Here is a 26,692-nt window from a genome sequence, read left to right on the forward strand (position 1 = left end):
GTGGAAAGACCTGTCAGTCACTCTTGAGTGGAAATCACCTGATCATGATGGGACACAGCCACTGGACAAGCTAATGTGGCTCTTATTATTATAAATGTGCTCATACATATGTAATAATTATGCTTTACATGTTACGATGGTCAGAGATTTCTGTAGCAAATATGAATGGAATATGAAGGCACCACATGGCTTCTGTAATTATTTTTGTGATTTTTTTATTTTAATAGGTAATAGTAAAAAAAAACATTGGAAGTTTAAATAAAACCACTCAAACCCACCCAATGACGCCTACCTCACAAACTCATTTCCCTCAGCGCAGTAAATTAAACATGGTCACCAAAACAGTTTGTGGCCAGGCTGGCCATGGAGGACACAGCTATGCAGCGATCCAAATGGGCAAAGAAGAGGAGATGAGAGAGTAAAGTGATAATCACCAGACCACAGCCATGCAGCTATCTACCAAATAAACTGGCACTGTCCATTCACTGATGGGGTTACAGGACAATTCAGAATACAGACAGCAGAAAGAACTAAATTATAAAGAGTAGACTTCCCAATACATTGGTGTTTCTTATGTTCACCAGTAACCCATCTTGTGGCACAGATACCAGATGTTTCAAAAGGCCAGAAGCCAAGATTTGATGTTAACCTTCAGATCACCTCAGTCTTACCTGACCTTTTGCAAGAGCTTCACGTAAGAGCACCTTAACAAATTTACATTTATATTTGATAGATGTACATTTTTCATGTCTTACACAGTTAGCAGCCACCTGCCATTCTCTGTATTCTTTGTTCCCACTTGGACAAATACGACTTTATCCTCTCACACCTCTGGCCTGAAGCTCATCCACATGCCAGAGGATGTCCCTCACCAGTGCAATTTGAAAGCAACATGCTGTGCAAGATTTTCACAAGATTCTTTCAGTGGAGTAAATGTGTGTTCCACTCTCCCTAACAGTTGTCGTCCTCCTACAAATCCAACCACTTTTCTAGTGGTTGGTTTTCAGTTGAGCTGCTGGGGCTCCCTAATTACACAATTTACACACACACTATATACCATACATGGACTGTATTGTCATTTGTGCCACCTCGCGCTGCTCAAGTCAGGAATCTCAACAGGAAGTAATCAAATAAAATTGTGATATAAATAAAGGAATGAGGAGTTCAGAGAGGTGAATCACAAACATCAGATTCCTACTGCCCCCTAATTAGAGGTAGCTGTGATTCCCCCTCTCATCTCTTCATTAATAAATAGCACAGGACACTTTTACTCCTTACATTTCTTTTGGCCAATAACAACTCTTTGTGACATTTTTCTAAAAACATCAGTGACCTCCTGGGACTCTCAGAGCTTTGCACTCCTGATCCTACTGTGACTCATATAAAGGGCTGAGAGTGACTGCACATTCAGATTAGGCCTCAGTGTCACATGATGAAGTTACTGCCCCCTAGTGGTTCACTACTCACACCTGTGACACACCATCATACTGCAGAGTGTCCTCCACTTCTCACTGCAGTCTCCATCGGCTCCTTTCCTTCACATATTGTACTTTCTTCCCATTGTCATTGCAAGTCCAGCCAGTGGTGTCCACCTCATGTACAGTGTGATGTTATCATCATAGCTAAGCATTTACTTTGGTGAGATTTTTTTTCAGCTTTTCTCAAATATTCTCTAAATACATTTATTTTTTTTCATATTTTCTCAGTTTCCTTATAGGTTTTCAGTTTTTATACCAGGTTAAGTCTGACTGACCTTCTACTCTTTGTATTTTAATGTTAGATACAACAAAAGTGAGGAGCATTCATGAAGGTCTAATACCAAAAGCAGATGAGATGACGGTCTCTGTTAAAGTCACAGTCGCTCTAATGTCAGTGACATGATGAGTCTGGGACCTCTGAGTACTCACCGTAGATCCCCATTTTGGATTGATGGGCCGGTCTGGTTGTGTTACTTCTCATCAGACAGGAGAACACATTGAACTCCCACTTGATGGAGATGATGCTGCTGACCCTGAGGAGACCCTCATCATCCCATTTTACTGTTAAGGTGGACTGTGATGTCACGTCTACACCGTTCTTGTCTCTCCAGATCACTTCAGGTCGAGAGCTCCACTTCTCAGAGCTGCATTCCAGTCTGGTCTGCTGGTCCTCTGTAGTGCTGATGGAAATGGAAGGCTGAGTGCCCACAACTGAAGGAAAAAGAAAGAGAAAATGAGTGACGTATTAAGGGAGAGAAAACCATTTGGATTAAGAAACAATTTCCAACAGTCATATTTTTTCTGATTAACTCACACTTATTATTATGTCTGTTTTGTTGTTTACAAGTAAAACATGTAACAGGAGAACACCTGCAGTGTTTGAAATGGTGAGGGTCATCCAGGGTTAAAGGTCACTTTTGAGTTAATTCCTATGCCTATTCGAATTGGCCACACCCACAATCCAACCAATGAAAAGCCATTCAGGCAGTTCTCTCTCTACAGGGGTGAGAAATATAAGTGCAAGTCCATGAGATGAGATGAGATGAGATGAGATGAGATGACTGAGTGTTTGGACTGCCTCTCGTAGTCACTGTGGTGGTCTTGATCCTTTGTCCTTTTGTTTCTTGTTTTATAGTGTTGCTGTTATGGATTTCTACAGCTCCTTTTATATAAAATCTGCTAGAATTACATTAAAGCTTCTTGTGGTGCCTGTCATTGCTGCTCATTTTTGTGTATTCCCTTGTTTTATATTCTGTTGCTCTATTTATGCATTTATTATTTAACAGTAATCATATTTTTGATTTATAAAGCACCTTGTGGTTGTAAGAGCTATTAATAGTGCTGCAGTATGTAAAATAAAGAACATTACAACATTGGAATAAATGTGATGACAACAGGCCATTCACCCCCAACAATGCTTTTCACTGAGATTCTGTGAAATAAAATCATGTTGAGGTTTTAAGATCAGTAAAGTCCAACTGTCCAGCACACTGCTTGGTCACTTACTCTGTGTGTGTTTGTAGTTTTTCAAATGTTGTATTAAATTTGCTCTTAAGGAGCCTGTGTCCCGGTGTTCTTGTTGCAGGGTTTATTTTAACACTAGAATTACCAAAGCCTATGAAAAAACTTGTAAATCCGTCCCACCTTAAATCCCTTCGCACTTCTCCGTCAGCATCTTTTGTCCTGTAAATGTGTTGATAAGCAGCAAGCAGCCTGGTATCACATACCTCGCACTTTATTTGCTTATCTTTCTACAGCGTAAAGTCACAAGTAAACTGCAGAGCTTCCCGTGTACATATACAAAGTAAAGTGACGGCAAAAGTGCAACGTGCATTCTTTCTCTGACGTAGAACCCTCGTCATCATCTGAGTTCACCTCTGTTATAGGGCATCTTTATGTGAAAACAGCAGTGTCAGATCAGGGGTAGTATGAATGCAACTGAGAGAATAAAACTGAATTAAAAAAACAAAGTTAACCTTTAAAAGTATCATAAATTTTCAACAGCTGTTACAAACTCAAATCAAATGTATGTTTTTATTCTAAAATAGTAAGAATAAAGCATCTCACGTCTCAGAATGGAGTAGTCCGGGATCGAACTCGTAACCTTTTGATTACCAGTCAGTAACCCTTACCGTTGCACCACGAAAGCGATCGTGTCAAAGGGGTGTTAATGTCGCACCCTAACGCGGGTTCTTTTTCTGCAGTTATATTGTTGAATAAAAGCACACTTGTTCTGTTATATTTGTACCTTTTGTGAAAGTGTTTACTTGATATTTGGAATTCAGGCTTCACACATTACATACTTCATGTTTACATTTTGTCAATTAATACTAAAACATGAAAAACGTTTCTGTTTTAACGATGTGTTTATATAGATTGTTGTAGACACGGAACACAGATGAAATGCAAGTGTTCCAAATAATGATATAGTATTTATAAAAGGTGTCATTTTGCTTGACTTCTCACTCTATACAACTCTAAGCAACTGATACGCAGGTAAACAGACTTGAGCTGAGAAAACTGTGCGGCGTTGGGGGGATGTGATAGTAGGCTGCTTGCTGCTTATCGACACATTTACAAGACAAAAGACGATAACGGAGAGGTGCGAAGAGATTTAAGGTGGGATGGATTTACAAGTTTTTTCGTAGGCTTTAGTAATTCTAGTGTTAAAGCAACAGCTGAGATCCACTGTGCCAGTTTTTTCGCATAATTTTAAACACGTCAATTCTGTCGATTTTTGGACATCATCATTTATCATTTCTCCAATCTTCAAACATCAGTGTTACTCCGCATAATGTATCAATAATTGCTCATCACAATTCAACAGTTGCTCATCACACATCACTCCTCAGTACTCAGTTTATGCTCATCTGGCGTCAGTCGTCACTTTTCATTTTCTGTCTTTTTTAAAAGAGCCAATCAGCAGGGGGAGTGACAATAGGAGGCGTACAAAATGTAAATTGAAAACATATAAATGCACCTCATTGGTTTATTTAAATATCAATCAAATACTTCCTTTTTGTTGCCATCACTTTGCCCACATGATATGGATGATAGGAAACACCTTCATAATAAATACAATTTTGATTTATTTATGAGATTGCAAAAATAGACAGTTGTAAGTTGTAAACTGGCTTCCTGTTTCCTAAGTACAAGATAATATTTTGTATGCACAAGATAATTTCTTGAACATACAACCATCAAACAATTGAAAACGGGTCGGCCACAAAACACCAGGCTCAGAGGCCTAGAATCACACCTGGAGTCCCTTGAAAAATAAGGCCCAGGATTGAGATGTATGGCGGACCCTGATTGATGGCCTTTACAGCAAAAGGTCAGCCCTGGACAGGAATAAAGCTGATTGCTGAATACACACATGCAGACAAAAGGGATCTGTAAAAAGTCAGCAGTCTGATTAGGGGCACATTTTAAAAGTAGGAGAAATCATAGAAACAGCACAGAGAGAACATGCAAATTGTACAAACAGAGTGAAAGTGTGAGTTAAGAGGAATCTAGAAAAAGGAGACAGCAGAACCAATCACATCCAGAGGACATGCAGACTGGACTGGTGGCTCTAAGTTAGTGTGTGTGGAAAGTGATGGTCTTGCACCCTTGTCCAGGACCGGTGACTTTGCTTCATTCAGTGGATCTGAGCGCTTTAACCCTCCATCCACCCATCTGCTTACTCAAATCTCATGAGTTAGGTTTCTATGCACTGTGAAAGATTGAGGCACTGTCGACCCTTTGAACCCTCAGACCAGACGTCAGACACCAGATAAAAGTCCAATATGACTTTATTTTATAATAATTATGCGCACCAAGCACACTCCACTCCGCTATACTCATAAATAAACACAACAATCAATCAATCCTCCACTCCCAGATGCGTTGCCACCCTTCCACCCAGCTCAGCTCACTCGTCTGGGTTTCCCGCAGTCTTTTATAGTCCATGACCCGGAAGTGCTCCTGAACCCTTGTCCATGTGACTCATTAGCACTTCTGGGTCGGATGAAAACTTTCCTACTTCATCCTGGAAGTACATTGTTTCCTCTGTCGCGGTAATTAAGACGCACTTCCGTGTTATAGGGCACATGTAAGTCCTTGAGCCTCCCTGCAGCGTCCTCTGGTGGGCCCCACGGTGTCCAGCAGGGTCGAGAATAAAAACTCCATTGTCCATGATTCCCTGCTGGTCTTTGGGGCACTTCCATGCTACAGGGAGGGCTCCATCTAGTGGCCTGGGGGTATTGGTCGGGATGAACGACCGGCCCTCTCCCACAGCACACATAATGAACCATATTAAAGGAGCTAATGAAATAAACCTTTGATTAATGACACTACAAAGGGCTTCATTAAAACAAAATTATTTTAATCTTAACATTTTTCTGGAAGTCACTAAGGATGGAAGTCACAACAAAACAAAGCACCCTAACCCTGACCCTAAACAGCACTTTGCTTGTTTTTTAATGTCATTTAATCTCCTACTTAAGAGATGATAACTTGTTTGTAAGAAGATAATTTATCTTACATAAGACATAGTCACTTGTATGAAAATTATCTGGTGCGTTCAAGATAATATGTTGTACACAGGAGACTACTTACTTATGTCTTGTACCCCTCTTGGGCAAAGGCTGTCAACCAGGGCCTGCCATACATCTCAATACTGAGTCTTTTTTTTCAACTGACTTCAGGTGTAAGCCATCCTTCTGATGTCAGATTCTAAGCCTCAGCGTTAGGCATTTCATCGCCAACCTGTTTTTGCTGCCAATGCTGGTTCCAGCTCAAAGCTTGTCTGGTAATGTCTGATGGTGGCTTCCATAGAGTGTGCCGTCATTTGAGAATTCCTGTGTTAGGAATGACTGACTGACTGACATTTCAGTGATTTGTTGGTTTGTCGTAAGCCAAAGTTTAATGTTATTGATTAATTGTATTAGCACTAGCAATAGACAAGTGTTGATTAAGGAGTGTAGTTTGTTTGTAGCTGACACAGGTGTCCTCCAGGTTTCTGATCCATACAGCACTAACCTTGTCTATTCTTGCTTTTACATCTGCATCTGTTCCTCTCAGGCTGCCCAAGTACGCAGAGACTTCTACTTCCTCCAGTTCTCCTTTCAGTATCACTGCATCTGCACTGATTGTGTTCACTTTCAATATTTTGGTCTTCCCTTTGTTGATGTGCAGTCCAACTTGTACTGAGGTGGTTGACATGTTGTTTGTCTTCTGCTGTATCTGTTTGGGGAGTGTGTGGTAAAGATGCAAGATCAGCAGTGAAATCAAGATCTTCAAGCTGTGTGAATGGTGTCCTGCTGTGTGGTCTTCATAATGCAGTCTATGGCAAGTAAAAAAATAAATGGGGAGAATAGGCTTCCTTAACGAACACCAGTTTTCATCTCAAAAGAGTCGATAAGTTGTCCTCTGTGGACTAATTTATAAGTCATTCCTTCATATGAACTCTTGATGATGTTCACCAGTTTGGTTGGTAGTTCATATTGACAGAGAAGATTCCAGAGGGCAGCTCTATCCATACTGTCAAAACCCTTCTTGAGGTCAATCCAATTTAATTACTGGGATTGTTCAATGATAATTGATAAAGTTGCAGTCTGTTCTGTACTGAGTCTTTCTTTGTGAAAACCATCCACTTGATCTCGTAGCTCTGCATCTACTTGGCCCTTCACTCTATTCAGTAAAATCTTGTTGAAGACTTTCCCTGCCATGGATAAGATCACAATCCTTTCAGAGTTTCTGCAATTGCAGAAGTCATTGATCTTTACAATTTTCATCAAGTATCCTTCTTTCAACTTTGATGTCACTTAGGAGACAGAAAGTCAATTTACCCCTTACAACTGTCCCTGTTTTTGCAAACTCATAAATTAATCAAATTTTATTTATAATAATTGGTCTTCCTATTATCTATGCCAAGCTGATATAGCAATGGCAACAAAGAGGAAGTATTTGATTGATATTTCAATAAACCAATGAGCTGCATTTGCATGTTATTAATCTACATTCTGCACAGTGATGTTTGATGACTGGAGAAATGAAAAATGATGGCATCATAAAATGGACACCATACACCTATTAATCTCTGTTTTTGTAAAGTGAAATGTTTCAACTCATTAAGTTTCTCTTCGCAGCTCATACTTCTGCGTCTCTGAACTTTCTCTAGTACTTCATTTTATTTTTTGTAATATGGAGACCAAAACTGTATATAGCACTCCAGATGAGGCCTCACTGGTGTGTTATATGACTTAACACTAGAATCTTTGAAGCCTAGGAAAAAACCCGTAATCCCAGCCCAATTTAAATTCCTTCACACCTCTCCATCAGTGTATTTGTTTTGTAAATGTGTCAATCAGCACAAGCAGCAAGCAGCCTGCCATCACCCATTGCCGTAGAAAGGGCAGAAAGCTTTCGCAGCTCAAACCTTGATTATCTGGGAGTGAGGTTCCTGGAGCTGTACAGTATAAATAATATCTTGTTATATGGAACACATGCATTTCATGTGTGTTCCGTGTCTACAATGATCTGTGTAAATGTAGGATGAAAGGAAATGCGAGAAATGCAAGAAATGCTGAACACATACCTAAAGCAGAAACTTTTTCCATGTTATACTAATAATGATGTGAAGTGTATAATGTGTGAAGACTTTAGTCCAACTTTTCATTTTCTGTGTTTTTTAACAGAGCCAAGATTTGTACTCCACACATCAGAGTGCTAGATAACCTAAAACCCTATTAGCCTTTTTTCTCGCTTCTGTCCATGTTTGGATGTAGTTAGTGATGACTCCACTGTGACTCTTAAATCCTTCTCATAAGGTGTACTTTCAGGCTTCCAATTTTGTACTCAAACCTCACATTTTTACATTTTTTGGGTAATGAGTTACATTTACTGACATAAAATTTTATTTGCCACAAATCTTCTGTCTAATTGTGATAATTCAATGGATTCTTAATTTGCCAATCTGCCTACTTTGGAATATATCTGCAAACTTAACCCCCTTATTGATTATATTCTTGTCAGATTATTTATGTATATTAAAAATAATAGCGGCCCTGGCACCAACTCCTGAGGGACACCACATTTGAGCCAATTTTGCACCCACCTACAGACAATGCCCTGAATTCCCACTTGTTTTAGTTTGATTACTAACCTTTCATATGGCACTTTATCAAAAGCCTTCTAAAGTCAAGATAAATATTTAATTTACATCACTCTGATTGTTTTCATTTTTTGCTTCCTTAAAGAATTCCTGCTTTAGAGTGAAACACAGACTTCCTTGCCTGATCCCATGTTGAACTCCTGTTCTAGACATGTGCTGCTCAGTCTTTTCCTTAATTATTTTTCTATTAATTTACCTGTGTTACTATGGTCTAGAGTGCCCCCTGTGCCACTTTGGGGGTGCACACTTCCTTTCTAAGGGACACCTGAGCAAGATCTGAAAATTCTTCATTGCAACACAAGCCTGTGACCTCCATCTCCACAGACATGGATCACCTGGGAAAAGACCCTTCTGATGCCAGCTTCCAAAAAGTCCACAAAGTTGTTCTGACCTCATAATTAAAATCTGCTTGGGTGACAGTTAATCCCTTTATAAAATTACAAGCACTTGATGAGTTTACAGTAACAAATGACCTGCTTAATACTTACTTCCCCCCTCTAATCCCCTGTATGGACTGTTTAAGGTGCCCTCACTGCTTCCTTCCCTCTGCTGCTGTCTCCCTTAACCTGCCTGCTCATCATGTTTTTATTTCTTACCCGACTTTCCTGTCAGTTTGTCCAACACGTCTCTTTGTCACTTCCTTTCCTCCTAGCCAATGTCACTATCAGCACTGTGACTTCTTAAATGTGCTCGTTGCCCTTGCCCTCCTCTTTGCACCAATGTGTGCCATTTCGAGGGCGATTTACCTGACTTAACTCGTATTCCTTTACTACTGGCATCTCAGTCCCCGATATGAAGTCGGCTGATTACTTATCTTTTGTCCTACTGCTGACCTGCATGCCACCCACTGCTGAGACACACACCCCATGCCCATCGCTCACAATGAGCCCTTTGTAAAAATTAAAAAAAAAAATATTAAAGTGAAAAAAAGTTTGAAAAATTCTACCCAGCCCCTCAGTGCTAACTAAAAATGAAGTTTCACACGCAGACAACACGTAGCCCTCAACTATCAGTACAATCCATAGAACTGTACAGGATGGGTTAATTGACTGAAAACACAATGCCAGACTGTAGTAAAATAAATCAGCGTCAAGCGCTATAAACTGACCTGAGACTGAGAAGATGAGGCTGCAGCCTCATTTAAAAATCACCTTTACAGTCACATTCATGTACGCAGATGAAAAGGAGCACAGTTGGGTTTAGGATGACAAAGAGAAAATCAGTGGGTTTGGTCGTGAAGACATTTGACAAGAACTCAGATGGTGCACTGTATACGAAAACGTTATCATGAACTTCAGTGGATAAGATCATCCAAGTGTCTGTGTTACCAAAAACAGAAACATGAAATGGCCTCCGCACACAAGGGCCACATCACTGGGACACATTACAGTCATTAGAGGGATGGGGGACACAGCAAAAAGAAAAAGGAAATTTAGAAATACCTTCAACATTCAGAGTGAGGTGACTCTCCTCATTCCATAGTCCAGAGGCCACCAAACATCTGTAGAGACCACTGTCAGAAATATGGACATCCTGGAGTCTCATAGACACGTTTCCACTCATGAGTTCTTCTGGGAAAAGTGCAGTCCTCCCCTTAAAGGCCTGCATCTGATACTCATTTTTAATTTGGAAGTCCTGGTATAAAAGTACCAGAGATTGCAATTCATTTTGAACCCATGTCACCTCAAATCCCTGAGCATTGAGAGGTGGTGAGAGTAAGACAGGTAAGGTGACATCTTCACCAAGAAGAGCAAAAATGTCAGTAGAAGGTCCAATGACATCAAACTTCTCTGAAAAGGAACCACAAACAGCCACAGTGAGCATCAGGATGAAGTTAGTTAATGACAACAAGCCCATTTAAATCAATCGACACGGCTCTTTAAGGTTCACATGAAGACTAAATGCTCTTCTGTACTCTTCCAAGTTTCCCAAATTTTAAACAGTTTATATTTTTTATATGTTTGCTTTACTGACAGTTCTGAACTTCATCCTTAACATTAAATTGCCTGACACTCAAATTCTCTGTTCAGGAGATGAAGATCAAGATAGGGAAAGAGTTGAAGTGGAGCCACCAAAAGAAGAACAACCTTGTGAGGTACAGGAAAAGTCTGCTGAGATACAAACGGAAATCAATTCTATTTAAAGGCAACAAATCTTCTGAGCCAAAGCAGAATCACAAATCATACAAACACATACGTGTCCAGGCGACGTGTATCATGTGAAGCAGAAAGAACACAGAGCAGCTCCATCCCTTCTGGACCTTCATGGCTGAAAAACAATAAAATCTTGGTAAGAAAACATCATCACAGATAAGGCAGGAACTCTTATAAAGCAGACAGGATGGAGCCATGGAGCTGCTCTTCATGTCCATTTATATTTGTGAGTCCACAAGTGGAATGTTGGGATTTCACAGCATATTAGATCTGAGTTTCTTACAAAGAGGACATCATCACCAACACCTGAGGCTGGACACCTTGATGTGGTCTCATTGTTATGAACACCACACTCTGTTGTCAAGCAGGTTCTCGTCTGGTGTTTGCTCACAAACTTAAAAGAAAGACCAGCAGGCCATTTGAGTTCTGTTTAGGCCGGGGTTCCCTCTTTGGCTTATGTTCCTTTTCCTTGTCCTTTATGTTCATTTTTTGTTTTGAATCATTAAGTGTGGTCATTTCTGTTAATATCGTTCTGTTCATTTACCACTGAGGTGATATGTTTAATGTATTATTATTTTGTTATTTTTAACAATATTGATGTACTATTTTTTGAGGGTCTTTTTGAAGGACTCACCCATTTTTGTTCTTTTGTGGTGACAGAATCACAACAGAATTAGCCACCACTATAAAGCAAAAAAAGTCCTCTTAGCTGAAGCTCTGCACAGCCAGAACTATACTTTATGAAGAAGTCCCTGGATGACTGGAAGGAGTGTGGCTCTGAAAGATATGGAACTGTCTACAACCCGTATCCATGATTATTGTCATTTACAAGAAATTGGACAGAAACTGTTGAAGGCTTCATTCTTTTTGGCCAGCATTCTACATTTGGAGGAGATAATGATTATTTTTATGATTTAACTGATTCGTACTAAATTTGTCAAACTAAAATCCATTATCTGGTGGACAGATACTCGCCCAGGACTGAATTGAGTTAATAGGCTGCTACTGTTTCCAAATTTAGATGTCTACTCATCTGACCCTAAGACCTCCTCTGTTATCCCTCCAACTCCTGCGTTTTTAGCTGAATTGTGTACAGCAGCTACACCTGGGCTTGCTGTTTCTGCCATAGAACCACAAGATGTTTCCTTGGTCACCACTTCATTTAAACCACCCACTCCTGTTTTTTTTCTGAGCCAGCTACTTCACTAACTTCTACGCTGTTGAATTATTTGATTCTCCATCTCCAGTCTGTTCTGTCTCATTTGAACCCATTTTTCTGTTGTCTGCATTTTGCTGCCCACTCCCACACAACCTGCTGTCACCAAGAAGCTTTTGTCTTTGGTTTCATCAAGTGCTTTATTGATTGCTGACCTTGTAGCCTGCACCCCAAGTTTTGATTCCCTAAATCTCTTGCACCCCATGGAAGCAGTGCTTGTGAGTTGTTCTCTCCGGTCCCAGGATGGTACACTAGGTTGTCTTTTGCCATGTTCTCAGGTGGCACCTGCTCTGCTGCCTGAATTTGTGGCTTCTTCTAAGAGCTTCCAGGTGAGCACCGCTCCATCAAAGTAGTCTGGAATCCAAGAGGACCAAACCTGACCTCTGACCTTGTTTTTGTATTCTCCTTTTCGTCACCATGTGGTGGTCTGCCTACTATTATTGGGCTAAAGTCTTCTCACTTCATCTTCCCTGCCAGGGCAAAGCTTTCCAATCTGGTGGGCCCGAACAAAATACAAACTTTTTTTGCATGTAGTTTTTAGGATGTCTGGAAGTCACCCCTTGAGAAGGGAGCCATGTCCTTTTTTGGCCAGATTCCTTTTTTGGCTTATGTTTATGTTATTTTTCTTTGCCTTTTTTGCTCATTTTCCAACATGAATTATTAAATATGAATATTTCTTACCGCCTCTCACCCTTTAAAGGCTTATGCAGTCCCTCGCTGTTCATTGAATGTGCTTTAGTGGAGTGTTGGTGTGAGAGTTACTTTCTAAAAAGAGTCATGCATGTGGGCTTAACTTTCAAAGCACTGGGATAAAGAATCATGAAGAGACTTTGTAGAAGTAAATGGTTTCCATTTTGTACCAATGAACTGTAAGATGTTGTTCATTTGAGTCTACAGGGTCCCAGGGACTCTCCTAACCACCATTTGCAATAAAACAATAGAAAACCGAGAGGCTTCTGTACTGATAGCATAAGAAGGACTAAGCAGAGCTTGACCAGCTCTCTTTGAATTGTCTCCCCCAGTACACCCAGTATGGTTCAGATTTCTCTTATTTTTAGTAGGTGTCTTTATCAATTTCTGTCTACATTTGATTTAAAGCAGTAAAGCTGTTCTTTTTCTCCTATTCCCAGAGAAAAGCCAAGCAAAATGACCCCTTTTATTGGCTAACTAAAAAGATTACAATATGCAAGCTTTCAAGGCAACTCAGGCCCCTTCTTCAGGCAAGATGTAATACAGAAACTGAAGTTCCCTGTGTTTATATACACACTGTAGGACAAGAAACAACATTGGTAAATCTTTAAATGAGAAATTTGAAATGTAAAAAATTAATAGATTCATTCAGGCTAGGGTTAATTTAACAAGAGAGAAAAGAACAATGTATTGTCAAGATCTCTGGATAAGATAACTGTCCACCAAAGTCTTTTGAACTTTGTAATGAGTTTTTTCAAAACAATGTGGGTCTGTAGACAGGTTGTCTGTCATTCTGAGAGATGTAAACAATCTTCATATCTGGCCATAAAACTCTTGTCTTTATTCAAGCCATGTTGTAAAGTATTACATTTTAGCATGAGTTTAACTTCCCATTCTTTTCTCTCTTGCTGTGTTTTGAAGTTGCCCCTAAGCCTGTGACTTTAAAGTCCTTCTCACAGTGTCCATGGCTGTTGAAGTGGGCCGCTATAGGAACATCTGTGTTGCCATGTTTAATGTGGCACCTGTGTAAATTCATTCTCTGGTGGAGTGTTTGTCCAGTTTCTCCCACATAGAGTGCAGTGTCAGGACATTTCATGCAGAGACTTAGGTAGACTACATTAGATGATCTGCAGGAAAATGATCCCTTTATGTGATGTTCAAGTCGGCAGTGTGGTATAACTATACGGTCTGGATCATAGATGTGAGCACATGTTTTGCATCTTTCTGTAGGCATGGAGATGTGCCATTTTCTGTTGGTTCACTTAGGGAGCTTCGGACAATTAATTGTTGAAGGTTTGGTGGTTGTCTGTATGCCAGGAGGGGAGGTTCAGGAAATACATTTTTCAGTGTTTGGTCATTGTTTAGTATTGGCTGAAGTTCTTTTATAATTTTTCGAAGTGTTTCAAGATGTGGGTTGTAGATGACAACAAGGGGTATGCGGTTCTTGTTGTCTTTGTTTTTATACTCCAGAAGGTGTCTCTGGGTATGGCAGTAGTTCTTCTTATTTGAGTGTCTGTTGTTTTCGGGGTGTAACCTTGCCTGATGAAATCTTGTCTGAGCTCCTGCAGTTGTTGATCCCGGTCTGTCGGGTCTGAGCAAATATGATTGTACCGTATTGCTTGGCTGAAAATAATGGAGCGCCTTATATGCTTGGGGTGGAAGCTATCACTTTTCAGGTAGGTCCGTCTGTCTGTCGGTTTGTGAAAAACAGAAGTTACAAGGGTGTTGTCTTTCAGTTGAACGGTGGTGTCAAGGAAGCTGACTTCTGTTTTTGAGTAATTCAGCTTCAGCTTTATATTGGGGTGAAAGGAATTATATTCATTATGAAAATGGAGGAGGTCCTTTTCACTGGCAGTCTCTACATTCATAATGGCTAACACGGTACAACACCCTAGTACTCCTATTCCCAGCAAACCAAACCTAAGCTGTTTCACACAGGACCAGTTTAGAATCAGCGATGGATGTTAATTGGCCCAGTTTGGTGTGTTCTGGATTTCTCTTCTTCTTCTGTGGTGGCGTTTTGCACCATCATCAGCGCCAGATCAAGTCACTGTGCAGCCACCTGTGATACAGGAATGAAGGAAAGTGCTCCATCTGTCCATTAGACCCACTTCATCGAATCTTCTTATGACTTAAAAACATGTATGATAGGCACAGTAGAATGCCAAGTAGGGGCTGACTGGTCTTTTAGCCCCCCTTGAGCCCCTGCAGATTTTGTTTTTTCTTCAGCTTAACTGGAGTTTTTTTTTTTTTTTTGTCCTCCTGGCCCTCTGACCCTATCACTGGACTCATTTATAAAGACTTAAAGTATGATATTTAATTTAAGAACACTACCCTTCTACTAATTATAGATTTATATTTTATCAGATTGTGTGGATTTATTTATTTTTATTTTGTACTTATACGTTAATATTCTTACCCAATCTTATTTGTTTCTCTTTGTTTTATAACTTTCTCTTGTAAAGCACTTTGAACTCCATTCTTTTTATGAGGGTGAGCTATAGAGATAAGTGTTGTTGTTCCTGTATTTAAGAATCTCTATATAAGAGTCTCCATTGCTCTCTTGTGCTTTTCTCATTTACATTGACACTGACATTTATTTGATCTTTCAGGCACTTTTATTCAAAGCGACTTTCAAAAGACGTAAACATAAACGTGTTAAATGAGGCACCGCCTGTTTGGTCAGAAAGTGTAGTAGGACAGGTAACAGAAGTTGATTGCCACAAGTTAAAAGATGTAATAACTACTACAATTACAATAAGTTACATAGGTTACAATGGATAAAGCAGTTTAACGTAATCTAACAACGTAAATATCACACAGCATTTTTTTCCCAATCAATTCGACAGATATTCTCAGAACAGATGAGTCTTCAATTGCTTCTTGAAAACATTGAGTGAGACAGCAGTATGGATTGAGGTGGGCAGCTCGTTCCACCAACTAGGAACTACACAGGAGAAGAGTCTGGATTGAGACTTGATACCACACAGAAGTGACATCACCAGCCACAATTCACTGGCAGACCTGAGGGGGCAAGAAGGCATACAGCCCCTCATCAGTGTCTCCATATACACAGGTGCTGACCCAATAAAGTAAAGTCTTGCTGGTATGAACAGATCCTTCAGTTAGACCATTTGACTGGGGGTCTCCAGGAGTCTGAACTAACAGGTGGCTGTGAACTGTCACATTTCTACACTCACCAGCTGCCTTTCATGATCTGAGATTACTACATCTGCCTCTACATGTCTTGTAAAGATTCATTTAAGTGAAATAATCACATAGCGTTTGCTTGTTGCAGCACTAAAATTGGAGATTTCTGGGTATTTGGAGAGTCCACACACTCTAATGTGACCTTGAGAGATGCTCTGGACACAGTGGCACCCCTTAAAACAAAAGTGATCAAAGCACATAAAACTCTCCCTGGTTTAATGAAAACACTCGAGCTCTTAAATTAGAGTGTCGAAAACTGGAGCGCAGATGGAGATCCAACAAAGCTACATGTCTTTCAAATTGCATGGACAGAGTGTTAATAAATATAAAAAGCTCTCTAAAGCTCGCTCAGAATACTATTCTACATTAATAGATAGTAATAATAAAAATCCTCGGATACTGTTTAGAACAGTGGCTAAATTAACAAATGGAAATTCATTTCTACAGTACAAAATACCAACAGACATTAGCAGTACAGACTTTATGAACTTCTTCAATGAGAAAATTAAAAATATAAGATCCCAGATCTCTGCATCACAGTACAAACCAAATACTAGCTTAGCAGACCCTGTCTCACATTGCACTCAGCACTTTAGTAATTTTAATCCTGTAACTGAGCAGGAAGTCTTAACTTTAATTTCTAAAATGAAGCCCACTACTTGTTCCCTGATCCAGTGCCAACAAAACTAGTAAAAAGTGCAATGGATGTTCTTGCAGCGCCTATCCTAAACATTATCAATAGTTCATTATTGCGTGGCACAGTACCTGATACACTAAAAGTGTCAGTCATTAAACCATTACTTAAAAAGTCAGACCTAGTCCAACACATACTAAATAATTATAGGCCTATTTCAAATTTACCGTTACTCTCTAAAATACTAGAAAAACGTAGTCACCAGTCAGCTTCAGACACACCTTACGCATTACAATTTATTTGAGAAATTCCAATCTGGTTTTCGCACTGGTCATAGTACAGAAACGGCACTAACACGGGTTGTAAACGACATTCTGATATCCTCTGATGAAGGAAACTCCACTGAAATTATGTTGTTGGACTTAAGTGCAGCATTTGACACCATCGACCATCGACTATTTTACTGCACAGGCTAGAAAATGATGTTGGGCTTACAGGCACTGTGCTCGCTTTGTTTAGTTCTTATTTATCAAATCGATTCCAATATGTACAGAAATGTGCTGACAAGACTCCACCAATACACGCAGCAGTAAGATATGGTGTCCCGCAGGGCTCAGTACTGGGACCTTTATTGTTTTAATTTTACAGGCTTCCACTGGGATCTCCCATTAGGAAACATCATGTTAATTTTCAGTTGCATGCAGATGACACCCAGTTATACTTTTCTTTTAGACCAAATGAAGTTTCTCCAATGTTGTCTTTAATTAGTTGTGTTAGTGAATTAAAGGACAGGATGAATGAGAACTACTTGTCTTTAAACACCAATAAAACAGAGATGTTAATTGTTGGAGGGAATGACACTGATCATAAGTAAGGAGACTGTGGAAGATTGTGGGTTCGCTTCCCGGTTCCTCCCTGTGTGGATAGCGCTTTGAGTACTGAGAAAAGCGCTATATAAATGTAATGGAATTATTATTATTATTAATATTCTGTCATCATTTAACTCAGTTGGAATCCCAGTCAATTTTACTGAATCAGCCCACAATCTAGGAGTTATCTTTGACTCTAGCAGGTCATTTAAAGCACATATTACAAAGTTGTCCAAATCATGTTTCTTCCATCTTAAAAATGTTAGGAAATTAAGGCGCTTTCTAAATAAACAGGATTCTGAGAAAATAATTCATGCATTTATCTCTAGTAGGATTGACTACTGCAATGCGGTCCTCACTGGATGTTCAAACTGTTCTTTATACAGCCTCCAGTTAATACAAAATGCGGCTGCAAGAATTATTACAAGAACAAGAAAATACAAACTTATTTCTAACTTTTGCCACCATATAATATTTGTATATTTTACTCACTAGAACAGCATGGTCAGATTAATTTAATTTGTAACATCAGATGAAATATCTGATTCTGAAGGGTGATATGTCATGGTGAAGGCCAATTTATCTAATACTAAAGAGCTTTCATCTAAAATGTATTTGCATCTATCCCTAATGTGAACACTCACTAAATTATAATGGCTGGAGACTTTAATTGTGTTTTAAATCCAGACCTGGGTAGACTCTCAGCTACGGTGGAGATAACATCTAATATTACAAAGATAATTACACAGTTTGTAATGGATCATAACTTACTGTATCAGACCAATGGAGGTTTTTAAATCCTAACCTAAGAGCACACTTCTTCTTCTCACCTGTACATCATTGTTACTCAAGAACTGATTATTTCCTCATAGACAATCATTTTTTTGCTCACTATTAAATCTTGTAAATATGACACTATTGTTAATCTCTGGCCATACCACTCTGATCATGGAGCTTAAATTACTGCATCCTACACACTCATCTCACAGCTGGCATCTGTCATTAGCTGATGAGAATGGTACAGAATTCATATCCAAGCAAACTGATATGAACAAATGCATCCTCAGAGGTCTCAGCAGGTATACTCTGGGAAACTTTGAAGGCATTTTTAAGAGGACAGATTATTTCATATCTTTCCCACAAAAATAAACTGGAAATCAAGAAGGCGTCTGAGTTAATCAGCAAAATTACCAGAATAGATCTAGAATATGCCAGGTCTCCAAATGAGGCACTTTATAAGAAAAGACAGATTTTCCAATAACAATTTAACCTCTTGACTACTAATGAAATGGAATAGCTTATCTTTAATTTGTGACGTCATTATTATGAACACAGAGAGAAGGCCAACAAGTCCATAAGCAAAAAGTCTGTAATGCAATAACAGCAATTAAAAACACAGATGGAGATAGAACTATAGCATTATAAAAATATAATTTACACATTCAGAGAGTCCTATAAGTCCTTATATTCTACTCAGTTTAAAGAAGACAATACACAATCTAATGTGTTTCTTGATTCATTGCAGATATCACAGCCAGATACTCTTAGTGGTGTTAAACTGAATAAACCTCTAACACTCTCAGAACTACTAGATGCTATAAATTCACTTCAATGTGGGAAAGCAGCCAGCCCTGATGGATACCCAGTAGAATTTTATAAAAAAAATTCAAATGTTAGCTCCACAGTTATTAGGAACATTTATAGAAGCTAAGGACAACAAAATTCTACCTCAAACTCATCACCAAGCATTAATTACCATATTTCCTAAGAAAAATAAGGACTTACTGCAATGTGCATCATACAGACCAATCTCTCTTCTGAATAATGATGTTAACCCTTAAATCACCACAAGCAGCTATCGTCAGCTCCCAATGCAATTTGCCAGCACACTGGAGCCGAGTATATTCGGTAACGTACATTCGTTGAACGCCGCAACCTGCTACATCCGGTTCCCAGTGCAATTTGCCAGCACGCCACAGCTGATCAGTCAGTACTCTACATTCATTGAGCAGCCAGCTCATGACCACTGCCGGCCCCAGCAGAACTGCAGCATCACTGTCACTGGGATTCAGCCGCTGCACTAGACTAGCCGGCCAGCATCAGCGCTTACCTCTGTGAGCTTGTGTGCGGCCAGTTCATGCACAGATGGCTCAGTGATTTACTGAATTTCATCAATGGCGTCAGTTGCACCTTGTTTATATAATAATAGATAGATTGTTGCAGTAGTTTTTTTTATAGTTTTTACAGTTCATTGGCAGTGTGCAAAATGATCAGTGTTGCAGTAATTCTGATGGTCTTTTCATGAAAAAAATGTGTTCCATTAAAATTTCACTTTTTCTTGATGAATTGTGGCATTTCCTTAAAAAATGCAAAAAGTATTTGGTGCATTAACCCCCCCAAGATACTTTCCAAATTTCTAGCCAGAAAGACGGAGAAAGTGCTTCCTTCTGTAATATCACAAGACCAAACGGGATTTATTAAAGGCAGACACTTAACTTCTAACTTTCAATGTGTATTTAATATAAAATATTCACCCATTAAATCTAACACCCCAGAAATCTTATTATCTTTATTTCAAACAACTTCAAACTAGAATGTGGTACTCGACAACATCATTGAACCACTGGCTGTATACTTTCGAAATGCATGAGAGATAAAGGGGATTCTCAAAGAAGCACTTGAAAAGAAAATTATGTGCCAGCAGTCCTTAAAGCATTAGCAGATTTGCAAAAGATATCTGGACTCAAAATCAACTTAGATAGATAGATAGATAGATAGATAGATAGATAGATAGATAGATAGATAGATAGATAGATAGATAGATAGATAGATAGATAGATAGATAGATAGATAGATAGATATTTTATTAATCACAAGGGGAAATTCACATACTCCAGCAGCAGCATACTGATAAAAAAAACAATATTAAATTAAAGAGTGATAACAATGCAGGTATAACAGACAGTAACTTTGTATAATGTTAATTTTTAGCCCCCCGGGTGGAATTGAAGAGTCGCATACTGTGGGGGAGGAACGATCTCCTCAGTCTGTCAGTGGAGCAGGACGGTGACAGCAGTCTGTCGCTGAAGCTGCTCTTCTGTCTGGAGATGATCCTGTTTAGTGGATGCAGTGGATTCTCCATGATTGACAGGAGCCTGCTCAGCGCCCATCGCTCTGCCACGGATGTCAAACTGTCCAGGTCCGTGCCTACAATAGAGCCTGCCTTCCTCACCAGTTTGTCCTGGCGTGAGGCGTCCCTCTTCTTTATGCTGCCTCCCCAGCACACCACCGCGTAGAAGAGGGCACTCACCACAACCGTCTGATAGAACATCTGCAGCATCTTATTGCAGATGTTGAAGGACGCCAGCCTTCTAAGGAAGTATAACCGGCTTTGTCCTTTCTTGCACAGCGCATCAGTATTGGCAGTCCAGTCCAATTTCTCATCCAGCTGCACTCCCAGATACTTATAGGTCTGCACCATCTGCACAAGGTCACCTCTGATGATCACGGGGTCCAGGAGGGGCCTGGTCCTCCTAAAATCCATCACCAGCTCTTTGGTTTTGCTGGTGTTCAGGTGTAGGTGGTTTGAGTTGCACCGTTTAACAAAGTGTTTGATTAGGTTCCTATACTCCTCCTCCTGCCCACTCCTGATGCAGCCCACGATAGCAGTGTCATCAGCGAACTTTTGCACGTGGCAGGACTCCGAGTTGTATTGGAAGTCCGATGTATACTGTATAGGCTGAACAGGACCGGAGAAAGTACAGTCCCCTGCGGCACTCCTGTGTTGCTGACCACAATGTCAGACCTGCAGTTCCCGAGACGCACATACTGAGGTCTGTCTGTAAGATAGTCCACGATCCATGCCACCAGGTGAATGAGCGTGTGGTTGTTCAGGAAGTGGTCCCCTGAGGCAGAGCAGGCTCTGAGAGACTGCTTTGGAACTACAGACTGGGATATCCTGCAGGGATCATATAGTGAAAACTTGAATAAAAGAATGATTTTTTCCAATGAATTCTCTAGCACACAATATTGGCATGGATACTATTTATCTTAACAGATCATTTTAAATATTTAGGGGTAAATACTGTATCTCAAGTAAATATAAAGCTCTTTTTCAACAAAATTTTGTTGTCTGCATGGAAAAAAATTACAAGAAGCGAAAAGATGATGTCAGAGGGGGACATTTTTTTTGTGCACTGGGTGGTTCCATTAGGCACCCATTGTTGGGACTGGGGGGTGAGAAGTTAAAAGGCTGTCTGCAGGATGTATTTATTTGCTGTACGCAAAGGAGTCACCACTTTGAAGTTTATGGCTGGTTGAGATTTACAAACAATACCACGTGTGATAACAGAACTGCTGCTTCCTTGGAGGATCCTGGATAATCCAGTTACTGATTGTGTCTGGATTGTTTGTGTAAGTATTTGCTGTCTTGCAAAGGAGTCGCCACTTTGAAGTCTGGCCTTGGAGGATGTCTGTATTTACCTGACTTGGAAATATTGGTTTCTACTCAGCATATCTGTACTTATTCATGATTGGTAACAATTCCTTTTTTTAACTTGTGTTTTCATTAATTGTTAAACCCAGGAAATGCAGATGTACCATTGTTTAATCTGATTGTCCAGAACTGATAATGGCAGGGACTGAAGTAGATAAAAACTCCTGGCAGCACAAGGCAGAGGGGACAGTCCACAGAAAACGCTGCCAAGGCACTCGGACAGAGCACAGGGGCTTGCAGGCAGATGAGGGTACCTGGCTGGCACGACGTGAGGCACAAGGACGGCAACATTTACTTCCAGGGAGGAAGAGACAGCTCCACAAGGAGACGCCAGTTGTGGGTCCAGCGAAAGAGGGAAGCCGCATGAGAGGACCAAGCAAAGCTGATAGATGAGAAATGAGGCGTGCCTAGGTCCCAGCAACACAAGAAGCCCAGAGTGGAAGAAAAAGGAACAACGAAGAGACGCTGACAGGGATTCAACAATTTGACAGAACTTCTGTAGGGGAACGAGTGTCCGGGGAACAGAGTGCATCCATGGACAGTTGAACAATTAAGTGTTGGGGTAACACAGTGCACAAACTGGACTCTGCACCACTAAAGGTTGTATCCTCCAATTCTTGTTTTTAAATGGACTTTTAGAGGGTGGACTGTGTATTTTCCTTTTAAAAAAAAGGAAATTGATTCCTGATATGTTTAGTTTTTGTTATGTTCGTTCATCTTTTTAATGTACCTTATGTTGTCTTGTGCAATAGAACTTACTGTTGTTTTTTTCTAAAATTACTGTTGTGTCTTTCATTGTGTGTTTACTCACCGCCCAATTTAAAGAAACCTGTGTGCTATCATTGGTAAATTTCAGGAGTTCCCAGTCTCTTAATAAAACTGGGTGGCGTAGTCGGATATTTTAATGGCGTCTAAGTTAGATTACCTATAAGTGTGACCAGACACCTGTGACAATGGTCTACCCTCCATCTTACATTAGCAGGGAGAATCAACATTGGTAAGATGGCCATCCTTCCCAAGCTTCTCTTCCCATTTCAAAGCATCCCCATGCACATTAACAAATCTTTTTTTAAAGAAATTACAGTCAATTATAACTTCATTCATTTGGAATTTGAAACATCCACGCATCCAAAAGGCAACTCTACAATGACCTAAAGCAGAAGTGGGCATGGCTCTACCTAACTTTTAATTTTATTACTGGGTGACAAATATACAAGCTATTTAAACCTGGACATGGACACAAATCAATGAATATACAGAAGCCTGGTCTGCAATAGAAATAAAATTTTATATTCCCTGTTCTGTGCCCAGGTTAATACAAACTGACGTCAAAACACTAATAATACAGCTACCCTTCATTCACTCAGAATATGGAACCAATGTAGACAGAGAAGACAGAGACAGAGAAGCGTCTATCTGTTGCATCTCTACATAACAATAACCATTTTTCCACCTTCTTAAACTTAAACACTATTAAATGTCTGGAAAATGTCTGGGATTGAAACACTTAGAGACTTGTACGTAGATAATGTCTTTGCATTATACAAACAGTTACACTTCAAATTCAACTTCTCGTCAACACAATTCCTCCACTACTTTCAAGCTAGAAACTTTGCTAAACAGAACCTGCCCGATTTTCCTCACTTCACACCTTGTTCTATTCCAGAAGAATTATTGATCAGTCTTGAAGACTCAGATAGCATTTCTATGATTTATAAAAACATTTTAAATTTCAAAGACCCCAGAGTACATTGGGGAAAGGATCTGTCACTTAATATTTCAGAAAAGGAATGGAAGGCAGCCGTGTACAGAATACACTTGAGCTCTGTATGTGCAGAGCATTCAGTCATTCAACTTAAAATCTTTTATGGAGCGTATTTATCTCATTTAAAATTGTCTTAAATGTTTCCAGGACAAGATCCAACCTGCGAACGTTTCAGTTAAGTTCCACCCTCACTAGGTCACATGTTTTGAGCCTGCACCAAATTAACATCATTCTGGACCAAAATCTTTAAATGCCTTTCAGACAGCCTTGGGATCACAATCCTTCCTAATCCACTAACAGCTGTGTCTGGTGGGCTCGCAGAGGGGCTTAAAGTGGAGAAGGACAAACAAACTGTAATTACTTTTACTACACTACCAGCACGTATACTAATCTCGCTCAACTGGAAAAATCCCACCCCACCTCTTGTAAGTCAGTGGGTAACTGATGTTATATACTGTCTGAAATTGGGAAAATCTAATTCTCACTTAGAGGTGCCGTTCAAAACTTTTAAAAAATATGGCGGGATCTGATCAATAACATTTTAGAATAATCTTCCATTTCAGGAAAAAGGATACTCTTCCTTTCTTATACCTTTTGTAGAGTTGCTTTGATTGTTGTGTCTCCTCTCTTGGGTAGGGATTGAATTTTGCTTTGCTTTTTTAAGTTTGACTTGAATTTATGGAATGTTATCTGCTTCTAATTAAATTCAATAAAAATAAAATAAAATGAAAGATTAATGAATAGACTACCCTATGCTGCAGTTTAAGGGCCTCAACTGACTGTAAGACCTTGCCTTAGGGAAAAAGAGTCCTTTGGGTGGGATGAGGGTGAGGGAGTCCCCCATAAAGCTTAGAGCACCATGAAGCTACCAGAAATGAGAGAGCCATGAGGAGATGATCAACAATGTGGGGAGGAGAGTGGGTGGCAAGTTGATGATTTTTCAGCTTTGTCCCCAGTGAAATGACACGATAACACCTGTACTCAAAAGTGCTGCATGCCATCATTAACAATGTAGATGACTTGTGTGTTCATGCAATGTCACTGGTCACGGGTAAGAAAACCAGGTTCAGTCTCTCTAAGTGCCGTTATTGCAATATGAGTGTAGTCAAGTGATCTGATTACATTAGCAGAACCCCACACGGCTGCAAACGGCCTTTTTACGTTGGCAAATACCAGTTATGTTTTAAGTATGTACACTCACGCCATACAAAGACTGGACATAGAGCCTCACCGGTCGATCAGTGGCTCCCAGCATAATGGCCATGACCTGACAGCCAGTGACCTGAGAAGTGACAACAGGTAGCCATTATAAACTGACAAAAAAACAGAGCTCTTCATTGCAAATACACAGCATTGGTAATTTTAAAAGGAAACTGAAATATAGTTCTCCCTTTGAAGTTTCTCACATCAATGCACATAATAATAATGGCTCGTTGACTATTAATTATTATGCTTGCGATTATACAGTTATATATATATATATATATATATTTATTATATATATATATATATGTATATGTATATTGTATATATATATATATATATATATATATATATATATACTGTATATACATATATATATATATATATATATATATATATATATATATATATATATATATATATATATATACTGTATAGATATACATATTTGTAGATATGTGTGTGTGTATATGTAGTTTATACAATAAATAAGTTAAGAATCAACGACTGCAGTGGTGAAAGGTAAGTTGAAAGATCAGGGACATCCAGAGTTAATGAGACAACATCAAAGTCAGAGGATTTCTGTTTTGATTTTCTTTTCCCTCTTGTATCTAAACTGTTTTATATTTTATTTTACAAGGACACTAACTTTCAAACATGTGCAGTGGAGTTAACATTTAGTTAGGACTACAACCTCACATTGTGCATGTCTTAGACCCTAATACATTCATTTCTTATAAAGGTCTAGCCAAGTGCTAACGGAGCAGAGCTGGTTAGAGGAAATCACACAAAGCAGCTACAGGAGTTTCGGAGAGTCAGGGGACAGGGTGGGACCTGCACAGCATGTGTCTTTATGGCAGTGAGTCCTGCAAATTCAGTCCTGGGATACTGAACCCAAGAACCAGTGTGCTACACAACTTAACTTATACATCAATAAGGAATAACATGTACAAGAGCATTAAAGATGCAAAAATAGTTGTGATGCACCAGTCTGGACAAACGTCCAGGGCCAATTTTTAATCCCAGCCCATCCCTGATTACCTGTCACTAATGCCAGTGAGCAGAGCTCTTTATCAAAGCAGGCCTTGGCGTCACTGAGACTGAAATCTATAATGCAACAGGACAGACTTGACAGTCTAGCAAAGAACACCAGAATAAAACGCTTCTGAAGGTAAGGCTGTGTGTTTTGCTACTGCATTATGTCGTGTTGTCCATTCACCTGACACTTTGAGGATGCTTTGGGCTTACTAGGCAGACAGCTTAAGTTCTCCGTGCACACTAGCAGAAGAGACCTTGTTGCTTTTATTCTGTTGTTTGTCTCTGACTCTAATGGCTTGTTCCTTCAGTCATCCATCCATCCATTATCCATCCCGCTATATCCTAACTACAGGGCCACAGGGGTCTGCTGGAGCCAATCACAGCCAAAACAGGGAGCAAGGCAGGAAACAAACCCCCGGGCAGGGCACCAGCCCACCGCAGTCCTTCAGACACCATTGCTGATATCATATGGTTGGTCTTCATGTCAGATTGGGATTTTGTGGTGCCCATTTCTATGGCCCAGAATTTAAAGTTGTGTTGGTTTGTTAAAAGAAATGTTGTGTGCATCAAGTGCCATACAGTGATTTGCATGTTATGCTTGCTATGGGTCACCACCTGCAGGTAAGATGCGGAGAGGTGGGTGTTAATAATGACAGGAAGGCAATGACACTTCACACTCATCTGACATGAGCCCCTCTGGGCTGCAGTCTGAGCCTAAATGAAGTGTCAAACCTGCAGTTCTTACCTGTCATGTTCATCTGGTGTCATTTTAAAACTAGGATGGC

The 26,692-nt window shown here is 39.7% G+C and overlaps 2 protein-coding genes across 2 annotated transcripts in view; both read right to left on the reverse strand.

The window, feature by feature from the left end:
• LOC114643526 (NACHT, LRR and PYD domains-containing protein 3-like) overlaps positions 1–26,692 on the reverse strand; it is a 2,412,635-nt gene that overhangs the window by 1,066,054 nt on the left and 1,319,889 nt on the right. The window lies entirely within an intron of this gene.
• LOC114643532 (butyrophilin-like protein 2) overlaps positions 1–26,692 on the reverse strand; it is a 678,491-nt gene that overhangs the window by 34,688 nt on the left and 617,111 nt on the right. The window contains exons 6-8 of the mRNA XM_051925839.1: positions 10,831–10,902; positions 10,077–10,424; positions 1,908–2,189 (exon numbers count right to left, since the gene is read on the reverse strand). Coding sequence (XP_051781799.1) covers positions 1,908–2,189; positions 10,077–10,424; positions 10,831–10,902 — 702 coding nt within the window. The remainder of the gene's footprint in view (positions 1–1,907; positions 2,190–10,076; positions 10,425–10,830; positions 10,903–26,692) is intronic.

Source organism: Erpetoichthys calabaricus, chromosome 4 (genome assembly GCF_900747795.2).
Source record: "Erpetoichthys calabaricus chromosome 4, fErpCal1.3, whole genome shotgun sequence".
NCBI classification, from domain to species: domain Eukaryota; kingdom Metazoa; phylum Chordata; class Cladistia; order Polypteriformes; family Polypteridae; genus Erpetoichthys; species Erpetoichthys calabaricus.